At 38.8% G+C, this 15,388-nt stretch overlaps 1 protein-coding gene and 1 pseudogene across 1 annotated transcript; one reads left to right on the top strand and one right to left on the bottom strand.

Moving 5' to 3' along the window:
* Positions 1 to 4,806: 4,806 nt before the first annotated feature.
* Positions 4,807 to 8,847, bottom strand: LOC107661552 (uncharacterized; annotated as a pseudogene).
* Positions 8,848 to 10,359: 1,512 nt separating this feature from the next.
* On the top strand, positions 10,360 to 14,916 carry LOC107661550 (cis-aconitate decarboxylase-like). Its single transcript, XM_016451184.1, has 7 exons — positions 10,360 to 10,368; positions 10,678 to 10,741; positions 10,981 to 11,168; positions 11,414 to 11,506; positions 12,055 to 12,260; positions 13,099 to 13,711; positions 14,584 to 14,916. Exons 1-7 carry the CDS (start codon positions 10,360 to 10,362, stop codon positions 14,896 to 14,898), a joined length of 1,488 nt encoding a protein of 495 aa, XP_016306670.1. The 3' UTR covers positions 14,899 to 14,916.
* Positions 14,917 to 15,388: the final 472 nt, after the last annotated feature.

The raw sequence follows: 15,388 nt of genomic DNA, 5'->3' as shown, positions 1-15,388 counted from the left end.
TAACTAAACTAAACTAAAATAAAAAACAAACAACATTTTTCCTGCGGCTTAGGCGGCATTTGTTTATAAGGTAAAACTTGTATAGGCTATCCTAATTTTTAAAGTAAAAATGCTGGTCTAATATTAAAAACAGGTAAAACGTTTTCATCAATTAAGAAATGATGTCGATTTATTAAAAACATTACTTTGTTTAATTCTATTAACATACATTTAAAGCTATCTTTACGGTCTCCGGTGTTAGGGATGTGTTAGGGGCGGGTAAGATTTTGACTGCCACGTACTTTTTAACGAACTATCTGATACTTTTCTTTTTTTTTTTGTTTAGATAGATGGTCAGCGGCCTAGTTTTATCTTTATTTTCTAACTTGTAAGAAACTCTAACTAGTTTTTAAATTAACAACACTTAAATATACGTCTTGACCTGTTTTTTACTCTTTTCTGGGAAAAAACAGTCATTACATTGTTTATATACCGCGTATGTTTGATGTTTTTCTTGAAATGGATGTGTGAAAACTTTAATAAAAACTTCCCTTATCCCCGTTTAATAATCATACTCTCTCTTCACTATGGAAAATGCCTTACCCTTCACAAAACTGACTGGTCATACTTTCAGATTACACTGTAAAACATTATTGTGATTTTAACAGTAAAAGACTGTAAAAATGCTACAGTAAAAACCTGTTAACTGGTTAACAGTAAGTTTCCATACTATATTCGGTGAATAAATGTAATTACATTTCATGTAATTTTACAGTAAAATACTGTTAAAAATACGGTTTTTGGAAGTGAAAAAGAAAAAGTCATAGTATAATTTACAGGGATAAACTGTAAATTGACACTCCCAGAATTCCCTGCATGACACTTCATATTAGATGCTTTTTTTGTTGAAATAACATGTTTCTTAGTTTTTTTCTTATGAGTTGTGTACATTAGGGTTTAATCTTACATGTAATGTTGTTAAATTAATGTTTATTGCATTATTTCAGTTTCATGTGTGTCACCATGATGGGGTTTAGTGTTTGTGTGAATGACACTGTGCACCTTCTATATATAAGTATGGTCCTCCTCAGCTCGTAGGAAAGCTGTTTGTGATGAGCTTTAGTTCATCATGTGACTTTCTCATCACCACCAGTTTTTGGTGGTTATCAGTGCATTACAATGGTTCAAAACAGATATTAGCACTTCAATATTTTGGTTTATTAACATTACATCAGTTAATGAAATACGGTATTTTATTGTGAATTTAAGTTAAGTCTGTAAAACCTAAAATGTTGCTACCATATTTTTTACGGTGAAGTTCTGGCAACCACAGCTGCCGGTATTTTACCGTAAATGTCACAGATTTTTTTTTTACAGTGTACAGGAGGATTGTCTCGTTTGATGACCGAAAGCTTTGCAATCTTTCCATTCTTACTGAGGAAGAAGGAAATAGACTGAATAACACGGTCAAATGGAACAGTTTAACATGAGCTGGTATTTAACGCATAATTGTAGCACGTTCACATTTCTGGAGAGAAACTGATATGTAGCATTTGAAATTTGTGGTCTACAGTATTACAAAATAACCCTGTAGTGACTACATGTTTTTAATTAATATTACTCAGTACAGTGAAATTACACTGCGACTTTAAAGAAATAAGGTGCAATCCACTTTGAGTGCTTTGAAAAGTGCTATTTAAATGTAATAAATTAATAGTTATAACCATAATTAAGTGACCATGAATATACACTGGCAAACTGCACCACAGTGAAGGAAGTTGCAGGAAAAAGCTATTAATAAAAAATCAGTTATTATGTGCAACAATAACGTTCAGTCTACTAATTCTAGGCCTGCATATCATGGCATTTTCATTGCTAAACTCTGACTCAAAAAGACTAATTATGTTTTGCTCAGTCAGTACAGGAGGAAAAAAACATCACTAGTTAAAGAATGAAGCAGACATGATTAGAAAAGAACATGCTGAGAAGTAAATGATGGACTATATACAAAAGTAAGTTCTGGAAATGTATCATAGCAATTCATAATGGTCCTCTACAAGGTTTTGTCAGTGGCATCAAAGTGATTTAAAGTGAATCTAAAAAAGAGAACCAATTAATCAAACACACAGTATGTGGAACCAAAAATCCTGTGTGCTATTAATATACTTATTTTAAACTAACAATAAAAAGTAATGAATGAAAAGTATACTTTAATAAACTAAAAGAGGCCAATTTAGTCCCAAGCTGTACTGAAATCGTACAGTTACAAGTATACCACTAGTACATTGATATTAATATACTTACTACAAGTATACTTAAAATATACTTGAACTTTAATAAAATGAACTTGAAGTATACTTTTTTTGTGTGTGTAAGGGTCATTATTTTCCTGTTAGTTGCATTGTCTGTCTTTAATTTTATTATTACATGAAAGGCTTGAAAATGCTTTTAAAATAGAGATGATGAATGATGGTTATGGGCGTGAATGGCATGACATGCTGGCAAACATGTAAAACATCGAAATGCTTTTCTTTCAGATGCCGCACTTGAGCAGGAATTGTTTTGTTGTATGACTAAGGGTTTTGGAATGACTTTTTATTTATTTAGCAAGGAAAAAGGGAAATGAACTTAAAAGTAAACAGAAAAGTTCAATGTGATCTCATCAGTTTCATAGGTGTTTACGTAAAGAGAAATTCTAGAACAAACACGTTTGCAAAGGAACTGATATGGAACTATACGTGTATTTATGTGTTAGACACTAAGTAAATTAATTCAACAATCAACTATATATACAGTACATATATAGAATGCTTCTTATACTTCTATTGATTATGTATATCATTGTGATCTAAATTTTCAACCCCCCAAGGAACTTTAATAATGGTCAAATATAAGCTTTTCTGCTTGTTTGCTTTTTTTTTTTTTTTCTGAACCTAACAGCGATTATGTCAATATATAATGTAATATTTTTCAGGTATGTGTTTTTTTTTTTTTTCAACCACTGCTGGATGCTGCTGTTTTTAAATCACTTATTTGTATGGTAGGGAACAAAATTGTGTTAAAATACAATTAGCCTTTGGAAACTCTATAACAAAACTAAACTAGCTTGAGTTGTTACACATACATACATTTAGCCCATGCATGTGCTAAAGTTGAGTGGCAAACATGGCCAAGCCAAACAGCTCTCACAAAAGCAATAGAGAAGAAATTGTTTTATTCAATTAGACAGTCTATGGCTACAAGAAGATAGTAAAGGTGTAGAGACTCAGCTGCCAGCCTAATCCATAAGTTTAAAATGCGTTGTACCAGAAAACCTTTGATGGCATTGAAGAAAAATCACAAAATCAATAAAATGTTTGATCAGAGCAACTGAGCAAAACCCTCTATTAACTTCCAAAGACTTGCATGATGGCCTAGAGGAGGAAAAGGCATTTCAGTACAGAGTATAAGAAGAACACTAGACAAGTATGGCTCTCATGATGGGGCATCTTTTTTGAAGATAGAATCTGGACTGTATGAAGGACACCATGGTTTCTTTGAAGCATCAGCCCATTTTGGCAAAGATTCCTTCAGTAATGCCTTCGGTGCAGAGACTGAAGCTTGCTGATCAGTGGACTTTTCTGCAGGACAGAAGTATACATCCAAATCTACTGAAGGTTAGTTCAGGGATTGGTCATAGAATATTCTTGAGTGGCGCGTTCAGTCTCCAGACTAAATCTCATGGAGAAGAAGCCCATGGAAACATGAAGACCAAAGATTATTAGTGATCTGGAAGCTTTTTCAAGCCAGTAATGGGCAAAGAGCCCAGTAGAGAGGTCTCAGAAGCATCTTAGCGCATGCTAGCAATGTTTATTGGAGGTTAGAAAGAATAAAATATCCCGCATAAAATGTAACTCTTGGGGGTTGAATAATTTTGTACTTGAACGATTAGAGCCAATTTGATTTTTCACTTTTCATCAACTTTACATCTTCAGAGTCACTCAAATGTATATTAATAAAGTTTCTATAATAGTTTACTGATGCTTTGGTTGAATTGTTTTCATTTAAAAAAATTTCACGGCATCAGAATGTCTTGCAGGTCAAGGGAGTTGAATAATACTGATTGCAACTCTATTTATACAACCATTATCTGCAAACGTTTATATATTGTTTCCTTCTTGTTTGTATGTGGTCCGCACATATTGCTGTATATTTACTGTATGTAGTGCATTGCATATTTTCTGTAAATTCTTTAATATTTTTCTTTGTGTTTATTTTGTATATTGATGTGTTTCTTTGTGCTCTGTATTTATTGTCTTCACTGTCTGGTTCTACTACAAATAGCATGAAAGCTTGCTTGGAATATAAGCTCAATAAGGTTCGGTTCTCATGACAAAACAAATATTCATGTCAGTATTTTATTAGACAGCACAAAATCTCATACACACAGTTTCTCAGATCACAGTATACAAATACAAGCATACTGTGCAATGGCAATATTTAAATACATTTTCATTCACTGGTTGAACAGATTTCTTAGTGCTCCTATTCAGTGTGTTTACTCTTGATCAACAAAGGCATGATCCACTGAAAGAGCATAAATAGCAATAAATTAATAAGAATAGCAGTTCCGTATTAGAACACTTTTCAACCTTCAAAAGCATTGGCAAACATACAATACATTTACACAGCAGTACAGTAACAGGTTTATGTAGCTAATGCTCACTTAATATGAGCTTAAACAATGCTCACTTTAACATGGTTTCATGGTGATACTTCTTGCTCGGAATAACTGATAATGCAGTAAAGTGATATCAAAACTGATTCATATGCATGTCAAGCTATTTCAAAGCATTCCCTTCATATGCAAACTGAAACATCCTTCAAATTAAACAAAGCTAGTAAAAGTGCCATCGAAGCTGATGTTGGTAGTAATCCTACAACATGTTGCTTTTTACTCGTTCAAAAATCTGCCTCACTTTCAATGCAGGCACACAACCTTCACGAAGAATGCTGATAGTTCCTGAAAATTAACAAAATGCATGTTATTAATAATAATGTAATACATATATTATAATAACAGGATATCAGCTCTTTGGGATATCAGCTTACCTTCGTCAATTTTGAGGCAGTTCACTACAGTCGATGCAACCACCTCATTGGATTCACCATCACACAGGACTCCATCGATCTTGTGACCAAGACGGCTGTTTCAGGACAAAAGAAAACAATGCTTCGATTATGCACACTGCCAAAGCTAAGATGTTTTTCCATTGCAAATGAGCTCTTGTTTTAATATACAATTTCAAGACAAGCAGAGGACACATCCTTCCTAATAATAAAGTTGGCTTCAGATTAGGTAAACTTTAATAATAGAGGTAAACCTTTAATTTCAGAACACTCTGCTTTAATTAAGTGAATGAATCAGTGCGCCTAACAATAGAGTGTTGTGGTTTGTTCTTGATCAAGTTTTTTGAAGGTAACAACAGCCTGGATTATGTAAAATCTCAGCCTTTAAAACCATCAATAAACCCTTGTCTATTTAATATAATTTCACATACAGTGCATTTGTTTGGCAGAGTTCATATTCACTTGCAGCCCTTTTTGGTGTCTTTATAAACTTACTTGATGACCATGTCGTGATGGGTACTGTCAGCTTCTCCGCTGGGATTGGCTGATGTAATGGCCAATGGGCCGGTGAATTCACACAGGTGAGCAGTAGCAGTGTGGTCAGGTACTCTAATCATAATGCTATCTCTGGTCCCCACACGATCATATGCAGGACCCACACCTGCGAACAATATGACCAGTGAAAATGACTGGAGATGATAGGGAATCACAAATTTCACTCAGTATAGTTTTCATTTGGTTTGGTGATTGTTCCAAGTTCGATAAAAGAGTTGGGTGCAAATACAAAACGCTGTATCTTGTTAATAACCTTACCGAGTTTGAGGAGCCAATCGCCCTTGGGAACAATGCAACTGATGCCTCCGGGGTAGACGTTTCTCATGAACTCCCAGAGCAGAGGGCTGAAAGGAGGCTTGGCGGCCACAAGCTGCTCCACACTTGAGATACAGATGCAAATTGGCTTCTCTGCAGGACGATCCTACCAGAGATAAAAGTTTGTGGGTCAGGGGACAAAGAGCATAGGCATTTGTTGATTTGTAAAAGAATATTATGTTTCATAGCTTGTCTGCTGGCATGTACTTTGATAGAGTAGATCTTCTCGATTGCACTGGGGTTCTTGCATGAAGCAGCCAAGGCGTAGACAGTATCTGTAGGGATGCCACACACTCCATTGTTTTCCAATGATTTGGCAATCTTGAGGAGTCCACTGGTTTCCCGAGAGTTTGCTACATAACATGGATATGTGGTTTCAGATTCCTTCTTTTTCTTGTCCTTGGATAAAGAAGATCAGTTAGTCAGTAGGACGTTTTTGTCTAACAGTGACATGATTTAAGCATTTTGTGATCATAGATAAAACTAATACCTTGATAAGGGAAGGTCCAACTGGTATCAGGGTCTTGGAGAAGATACTGTTCACAAGGGATGCTAGCATGCCATACAAACATATGATGGCGAAAATTGCTAGCATGGCAACTAAAGAAAGAGTTTCAAGAAAATGTGAGGTAAGTTTTACACATTATTTCATCTTTATTTTTCACAATATGTTTTCTTACAAAATGTATTTCTGCACAGTACCTTCTAGCTGATAGGGCAGTCTCCCAAGAGTAGAGAGGAGAAAACAAACTATGATGACCTCCATGGTTGTGGTCAATGCCAGGAGAACAAGATTGCTGTAGGCCGCTGTACAGAAAGAAAGAAAGAAAGAAAGAGTCCAATTTGCAATGCTTTAAAAGCAGGAGTCAGTTGTGAGAGTCTATTTTATGTATTTGTAAACAAACCTACCAACTAGAATCAAGAAAGCATTGATGACCAGGAATGCTATTGCCCCAGCTGCAAATCCATTCGCTGACTCTGTGGATATTTCCAAACGGTGTCCTGCAGGAAAAATACATCTTAGATTTCTACCCAAAATTGTAGCCAAGTATTTTTTTTAATTCTATCTATGAATTTGTACATTTTCATACCTGCAAACCTAAACCAGCTCCAAGTTGCCCAAATAGCCACATAAAAGGAGGGAACAACAGAGCCGAATCTCTGGCCACCTTGTACCTGTAGTCGACTGACGTAGGCCTGGATGATGGCTCCTGGGATGAGCACCCAGGGAACGGTTAGGTCGAAAAACGCCAGGCCGAGCTGACTGCTGTGAATGGCTGAGAGTGCAGCCACTCCATTGCAAAGATAAAACAAAGCATCGGGGAGCTGTGCACCTTTATCTTCAGGCTCATGCTGTTTGGATCTCTTGAGGTAACTGAGATATTTCTGCAGGGATTCGGTGGAGACAAGCTGGGGTCCAACTGGGATCAAGGACTTCTCGGCAATGGTGTTGATGAGGCGTGCAAAGGTGCCATAGTAGGACAGGAGAGTGAAGAGGGAGCAGGTCACTCCAAAAAAGATGTAGTACCTCTCAATGGGAATCTGAGAGATGGTTGATATGGTCACCAGGACAAAAAATGCATTGTGAACTAGCTCAAGAGTGTCTTTGTTTAGACTTGCGATACAGATCACCAAGGCGGCGGACACGAAGAACCAGTTGCCAACCATGGCGTGCCTTACTTCACCAGCTTCGGCCCGGCTGATGGTTACAGACACCACATGCTCTTCCCAGGTCTTCACCAACCAAAACACGCAGTGCAGGCCAAACTTGGTTGCATGGTAGCAGTCTTGACGCATGTATGCGTAATAGCTAGACAAAAGCTGAGCAGCAGAATTGATGGTTATCCAGATGGCAGCTACTGAGAGTGACGGGAAGTAGTTAAAGGCATAGAAAGCAAAGATAAATGGTGAGACGGTGTCGCAGAAGAATCCCAAGGCCATCGGTTCGGCATATTTCGTGTTCTTCTTCTTCTCTTGGCCCAAGCTTTGGGAGCTACTGGCATTGGTGGTTCCTAGGAGCAGCACGTTGAAGAGAGGGTTTCCAAAACCCTTTAGCACATAGCGTTGGGCCAGTCCCTTGATTAGCAGTGCTGATGAGCCATATATGGCAAAGAGCAGGATTAGTAGCTCCAGAACCCCAGAAACCACCAGAGCCCACCCTGCCACCAGACCCACAGCCTCAAATATCAGCGTGAGGGTGATGGCCCCAAACACAAAGGGCATGATGTAGTTTACGGTTGCTGAACAGAAGGCCAGTAGAAAGGAAAGCAGGATGTAAGGCACCAGCCCAGCTATGGCAGACTCCTTGATGAACATGTCAGTTTTATTGATGCTAGTGTTTGTGAACAGATCTTGAAATGTGCTGTTTATCATTGCGGATTCATTGAATAGGTTTGGACTTTGTTGGTTGGCACCTAGGAAAATTCTTGTGGCCCCATAGCTTGCCCATAGTGCTGCATATCCTACAAATGACGTCCCACTCAGATGGTCATATTTTCGAAAAGACAGGAAGCCTGCCACAAGCTGACACACTCCACCAATTAGAATGAGATGAACACCTGTATAAATGAACACAAGATGCACAGAAAAGGATGCATGATGTAGGTGCACTGCACTGAACTAGCATGAATGCAAATAGGTTGCTATTATTTTCTATATCAGTATATAAATGTATGATTCTTGCAAGTGTGTTTGTTCAATTAAAATGGCAAAAAAAAAAAGCACAATGAGACCTGCTAGTATGTTTTCCACTCCCTCTGCAGGAACGCCAGTCCTGGCCCCATGGAAGTTCTGCAGTAGGACAAGGAAAGCACTGATGCCATTGGCCAGCAGCCCAAGCACACCCGGCTCTCCATAAAAACTTGCCGGAAAGCCACTTGCTGATGCCATGAACTTCCCTTTAAATTTAGCTTTCTGCTGATAAGATTAAGTTGTGTAAACAGGAAGTGATGATAAAGAGTAAATACTCAAACATTTGTGGTTATACAATACTTTGATCAGTCAAGTCATCTGATAATCAATAATAATGGTTTGATCAGCCTTAATTAGTTGATATAAAAGTAACTTATAACTGATTAATAACAGGGTAACACTTTAGTTTAGGGACCAGTTCTCACTGTTAACAAGTTGTTTATTATCATGCATATTACTAGTACATTAGCGGTTTATTAGTGCGTATAAAGCACATATTAATGCTTTATTCTGCATGACCATATTTTAGATCCCTTAACCCTTCCCCATACCTAAACAATCTCATCAACTACTTTACTAACTATTAATAAGCAGCAAATTAGGAATTTATTGAGTCAAACGTTGTAGTAAACAGCTAATAGTGAGAATTGGTCCCCAACAAAAGTGTGACCAATATCGACCAGATAAAATATTCTGCACTTTTAGTGGTGGTTATATACATACTTCTACAAGCATGTGTACAAACAATTTTTATTTATTAAAAAGGACCATTAAACACCCTCACAGTTTTGTCAAAGCCGTGTAAAAATAAAAAAAAAGTGCCTCTATGTGCCAAAAGACTTCTCATATTGTGAGTGTGCACTAAACAGCCTATTCATGGGTGTGTTTAGATTCATATCCTCCCTCCCCTCCGTAGGTAAGTGACACAGGTGTCTGGTTCAGCAAACAGCTGAGCAGGAGTCAAACACTTTTCACAGAATGGATGTTTTAGCCTTTAGGCACTTTTCTAACACAGATTTCTGAAGACTCGATCTTAGCTGAGCAATGATACTATTACAGTCTAGGTGGCAGTACACTGACAACTGCAGAGATTTAATCTGTTTCATCTCAAACAACCAGCAGACAGGAGTCAACATAGACAAGACTTGAGGATAAACTTACAGTAAGTTTGAGCAGACTTTTATGTCAACTTTTCAGTATGTTTTTAACATATGATACACCCACTGAACAGTGAAATGTTAATGGTGTTTTGTACATTTATGTTTCTTTTAAACACCAATTTAAACCCATTTAAAATGTAAATACTGAACTTGAAGTATTTTTCCCCTACTTGCGGGAAAAAAAGTAAACCAAAGTGACTTGTTTGGTCTAAACCTCTATTGGAAACAGATTAAAACATAGGCCTATTCATCTTACCTTACCGTTCATTTGCTTCTTTGGATAAGTTTAACACAAGTATTTTAGGTTTTCTTCATGTTGAAATGCGCTTACACAACAACCCACACTCTGTATTCACAGCTCAAACTCTCTCCTCCTAATGAGGAAATCCACGAGTCTGTGGTACAGCTGTCTCTAGAGGAAAAACTGAAAGCGATAAAATAGACAGAGGCTGCGTCTCCGAGTTTGCTGCTTACCAGTGCAGTCAAGCTCAGCTTAATCATTTGTAAAAACATTCAAATGTAACCAAATTGATTTATTCTTAGACTCACAATGAAGCACGTATTTCTAAATAAATAGATAAAGCATAATACTGTTATATATATATATATATATATATATATATTTATTTTATTTTTATTTTTTGTGTGTGTCTCATTGAAACTATTTATTATCGAAACTATTTACAATAACTGTTTTTGAGGTTGTTTCCTACAAGGAAAAACTGTAATTACATAATAAAACTTGACTTTTTAGCTGTGTTTTTAGGCTTTTTAAACTGGTACAAAAGTGAACAAAACATATAGTGTATACTAACTTTGTATACTGTATGTCCGGCTGAGTCACTCAAACATAAATGTTTGTACACAGAGATCCACCAGATACCTTTCTGCTATTTCTGCTGCTCGAGGACTCCATAAGTCTGCACTAGACGGTGAGCAAGCTCTACTGTCAACGCCTTATTGTCAGTTAATGGATGTTTGTTAACTCTTGATGGAAAAGTAAAGAAGTGAAAGTCTAGGCTTTTGTAAGGGTCTGGAATTTAGCTAAACTTTTATACAGAATATCTAATTGACTAATCTAGAATAGTCGCTGGCACTTAGAAGGATGGGTGCTATCCGGCAATGTCAAGTGTTTGAGTGTTCATTTACACTGTCTCTCGTCTGTTGTTAGTGGCGGAGCGTCCTGCCCCTGAGGAAACAGTGACCAGCAGTTTTGGCAGGTTCATTCAGAGCATCCAGCCAAGGCATCTGTCACCAACCGTGCTGCAGCGCAGCAAACGCATGGTTCTGGACAGCATCGGCGTTGGGCTTTTGGGAAGCACCACTGATGTGTTTGAACTTGCCCTTCAGCATTGCCAGGTAGAGCATGGCGCCAATAGTAAATAGTAAACAACCTGTGTTTTTCCATCATTAAGAGACACCATTTTTCCAGCAGAAATGAGTGAAGTCATGATTTTACAGAATACAATTCCTCCCTGGACATAGTTCAGCATGTCTGTGTAACCAGTATCAATGGTGTGCAAACAATGTCTATGTTTGAGCAGTAATGTTGGCCATTTCTGGTATGTTGATATGTGAATGAGTCATTTATCTTTTTCCTCAAGCACATGTACGCTCCTGATGACGTCAGCTTCGTCTATGGGCGCCAAGGCGTGAAGCTCTCTCCAACCCTCGCAGCATTTGTCAATGGAGTAGCAGTAAGTGTCATCACGTGCATTGAGTTGTAATTGAATTTCCTAGTTCAGCTTATTCTGAATGTGTGATTCAACATCCTGGTCACATTCTTAGTGTTTCTCCAGAAAGTCCTGTTCTGCAAGTCTTGAAATTAGCATCCAGCCAAGACAGTCAATGAAGCATTAATTATAAACTTGTTTTGCAACATTCATCGCCATTTTTGGCAGCTAAATGCGGTAATGTGAAAAAATCACTCAAATGATGAAACCTCAGCACTGTAGAACTTTCACTGAGTACAGAAACATCCATGGTGTTGTAGGAAAGTCTGCTGCGAACCCTCTAAACTGAGCATGTTTAATAACGCTCCAGGAAGTGTTTCAAATAGAAACTAGACAGGCTGTTTTATTGGGTCTTGCTCATACTACCAGCAGCCATGCACAAGATTTTCCTTTTCCCCTCTAATGTTTTGGCTATGCTAGAGAAGGCAATGACATGGCAATGAGACATGAATGCCGATATGTAGAAACAGAAAGACACTCTAGAACATGACTGACATGTTGGTTTTTCACAGGCTCATTCGATGGACTTTGACGACACTTGGCATCCCGCGACCCACCCCTCTGGAGCAGTACTGCCTGCCCTCCTGGCTATAAGCGACATGTTCCACAACAACAGCAAACCAAGTGGGCTTGACATTCTAACCGCTTTCAATGTGGGCATCGAAATCCAAGGTTGGCTGATGAGATTCTCCAACGAGGCTCACAACATCCCTAAGAGGTTAGAGTTAATTTCTTTGTCTCAACTAAAGAGAGCAATAATTGCATGTCTAAGTACAGCACAGCCTGGATAACAGCGTTAGTATTCTGTGAGGTAAAGCACACGCAGCTGGGTGGGTCGAAGCATCGCAGATGCCATGTGAAAATTGTCAAAGCTCCTTCATACAGCTGTTTATGCAGAGCAGTTCTGTTTGTGCTCTGAGAATATAGTTAAACACTTATAATTTGTTATTTCCTGAGTGCTGTGAAAACAGAATCCACTTGAGTTCTGGAATAATGTCAGAAGGTGATTGAATCTAATTGGATTTGCTATTAATATTCAGACTTTTACGCGGTTTTCGCACTGCAAACAATAAAAAATGAGTGTAAATATTAGATATACTCGTTTTGAAGGAGGAACAGAGCCATAATTACAGACCTGGGGCCTCATTTCTAAACCATAACTAACATCCACACCAACATTCATGCAAGATTAATGATTGCAAGATCAAATGTAGGATGGTTTGTATGCAACATTTATAAACGAGGCCCCTACAAACTACTGGAGATGTAACAACAATAGAAACCTGTATTGACCAGCACTTGGTGACAGGATTAAGAAAAGCTCACAACTCTAGTTTGAACAAGTGTAAATACATATTTAATTGCAAATACAAAACTTTTGGACACTGGACACAAACAAAACTCCCAATGGAGTATACTTTGAAAAGCATGTGTTCGGCTGCCCCCCAAATTAAGAACAATCTAAGCTTTAGGCGAGAGCACTCTAGCACAGTTGTGGAGAGCTGGTTTCATCCAAGCTGGTGAAATAATGACTCTTTCTTTGTCTTCCCCATCAGGTTTCATCCTCCCAGCGTGGTGGGCACTATGGGCAGCGCAGCGGCCTGTGCTCGCCTCCTCTCTCTGGATCGCAATCAGTGCAGTAATGCCTTGGCCATCGCTGCATCTTTGGCAGGTGCACCAATGGCTAATGCAGCAACGCAGTCCAAACCTCTCCACATTGGTAACGCCTCGCGCCTGGGTCTCGAAGCAGCCCTGCTGGCATCCCGTGGGTTGGAGGCAAGTCCTCTAGTGCTGGATGCAGTACCCGGGGTCGCCGGATTCAGTGCATTCTACGAAGACTACGCACCGAACCCCATTGCTTCCCTGGAGGAGCATGAGCACAGCTTCCTCATAGAGACGCAAGACATCGCGTTCAAGCGCTTTCCCGCACACCTCGGCATGCACTGGATCGCCGATGCCGCCGCTGTCGTGCACAAGACCCTGGTTGGTCTAAAAGGAGGCAGCGTTTCTCCAAACCTGGTGCAGGAAATCCTGCTTCGGGTGCCGCTGTCCAAGTACATCAACCGCCCATTCCCGGAGACGGAGCACCAGGCACGCCACTCCTTCCAGTTCAATGCCTGCACCGCTCTGCTGGATGGAGAAGTCACGGTGCAGTCCTTCCATCCGGAGGCCCTCCAGCGGCCCGAGCTCCTCGCGCTCCTCTCCCGTGTCCGTGTGGAGCACCCCCACGACAACCCGGCCAATTTCAATATCATATTATATAAAATATATTTTTTAATAATATATATACAAACAAATGTGCCAATATATACAAATATTAAACTCAATCAAAACTGAATGGGCAGTAAAACATTAGTGTTGATCTGTATATTTATGTTGCTTAAATTTATTGTGTTTATTTATAATATGAGAAAAATATTACAGAAATAAGAAACTTACCTAGTGAAGATGCTTGATCTGTAATGAAGTATTGAGATGCTTGTGAAGAATGCTTTAAGTTTATAGAAGCATTCTCAAAGGAGCTGGGAGGAGTTACAGTGATGTCAACCAACCCATGTCCTCATCAATGATGACGTACGTCACTGACCAATCCAATAAGACAGCTTGTTTCCTGCTGAAAAATCCCACCTATTAATCTAAAAGTAACAATGCTTTGGAAAATCCACCCCGGGTTCTTCTGTGGGTTCCGTGGGTGTATCATTGTCTTTTGTGGTCCAGTACTATATAAAGGTGGACACACCATGACTCTAGCACATCAGCATCCTCTACCTTCAATCATTTAATTTCTACATTGAGATAGAGCGAAGACGACAACATTTCTTCAACTTTACATCAACGGCAAAAGATTTCAATTCACATCCAGATCCTGATCAAAAATTGACAAAATGCTTTCAACCCTACAGGTAAAGTTTTTTTTAGTTTTTTTCATGTTTTTACATAGTTGAGCAATTTATAGATTTATGTATGTTTACCTTATGTTTTTCAATGCCTGCACCGCTCTGCTGGATGGAGAAGTCACGGTGCAGTCCTTCCATCCGGAGGCCCTCCAGCGGCCCGAGCTCCTCGCGCTCCTCTCCCGTGTCCGTGTGGAGCACCCCCACGACAACCCGGCCAATTTCAATATCATGTACGGTGAGGTGGAGGTCACCTTGGTAAGTGGAGACGTCCTGCGAGGGCGCTGTGACACCTTCTATGGTCACTGGAGGAATCCACTTAGCCAGGAAAGCCTTCAGAAGAAGTTCCGCAGCAATGCAGGCGCAGTTCTGTCCAACGATAGGGTGGAGAGGCTGATCGAAGCGGTCGAAGGCCTGGACCATTTAGATGACTGTAAACCACTGCTGGCTCAGCTGCAGTAAACAGCATGCTGCTTTATTACGGCACCAATAATGTCTTGTTTTTTGTTTTTTTTCAACGTCTTGTAGGATTTATTTAATTCATTAGTTAGAAGTACTACTCAAACATGTTACACTCTCTCTCTCTACCGATGTATATACTGTAGAACTGTCTCATTTACTGCTGTGTCTGTTTTCAAATGAGTTTTTGCAATATTTATTAACAATATTTCTCAAAATGCCTAAAGGTTTGTTTGTAAATATAAATGTTTTTTTCTCTAGGAAGCTCTTTTTAAATATTCTATAATGGAATCTTCGTGAATGACTTCTGATTCAATTATGTAACATCTTGTTTGGACTGTTTGGACTGAAACTCAATAAAGATGAAATTGTATTGCTATACATGATGATGTCTGTTTATTTCACTGAGAATATAGAAAGGAAAAGGAAAAGAGTTCGGCCATTTTCATCATCTTCCATAAAAGTAATTTAATCATGACAAATGACAAAGTTT

Source organism: Sinocyclocheilus anshuiensis, unplaced genomic scaffold (assembly GCF_001515605.1).
Source record: "Sinocyclocheilus anshuiensis isolate Anshui unplaced genomic scaffold, SAMN03320099.WGS_v1.1 scaffold731, whole genome shotgun sequence".
NCBI lineage: Eukaryota > Metazoa > Chordata > Actinopteri > Cypriniformes > Cyprinidae > Sinocyclocheilus > Sinocyclocheilus anshuiensis.
Note: the sequence above shows the minus strand (reverse complement) of the source record. Positions and strands in the feature narration are given on the sequence as shown.

Bases quoted from the DNA above. Each gene is read 5' to 3' on its own strand.
- LOC107661550 (XM_016451184.1), top strand. The intron at 10,742-10,980 runs GTGAGCAAGCTC...GTCTGTTGTTAG, and splicing joins CCATAAGTCTGCACTAGACG to TGGCGGAGCGTCCTGCCCCT. The intron at 13,712-14,583 runs GCCCTCCAGCGG...TTCCATCCGGAG, and splicing joins TGCAGTCCTTCCATCCGGAG to GCCCTCCAGCGGCCCGAGCT.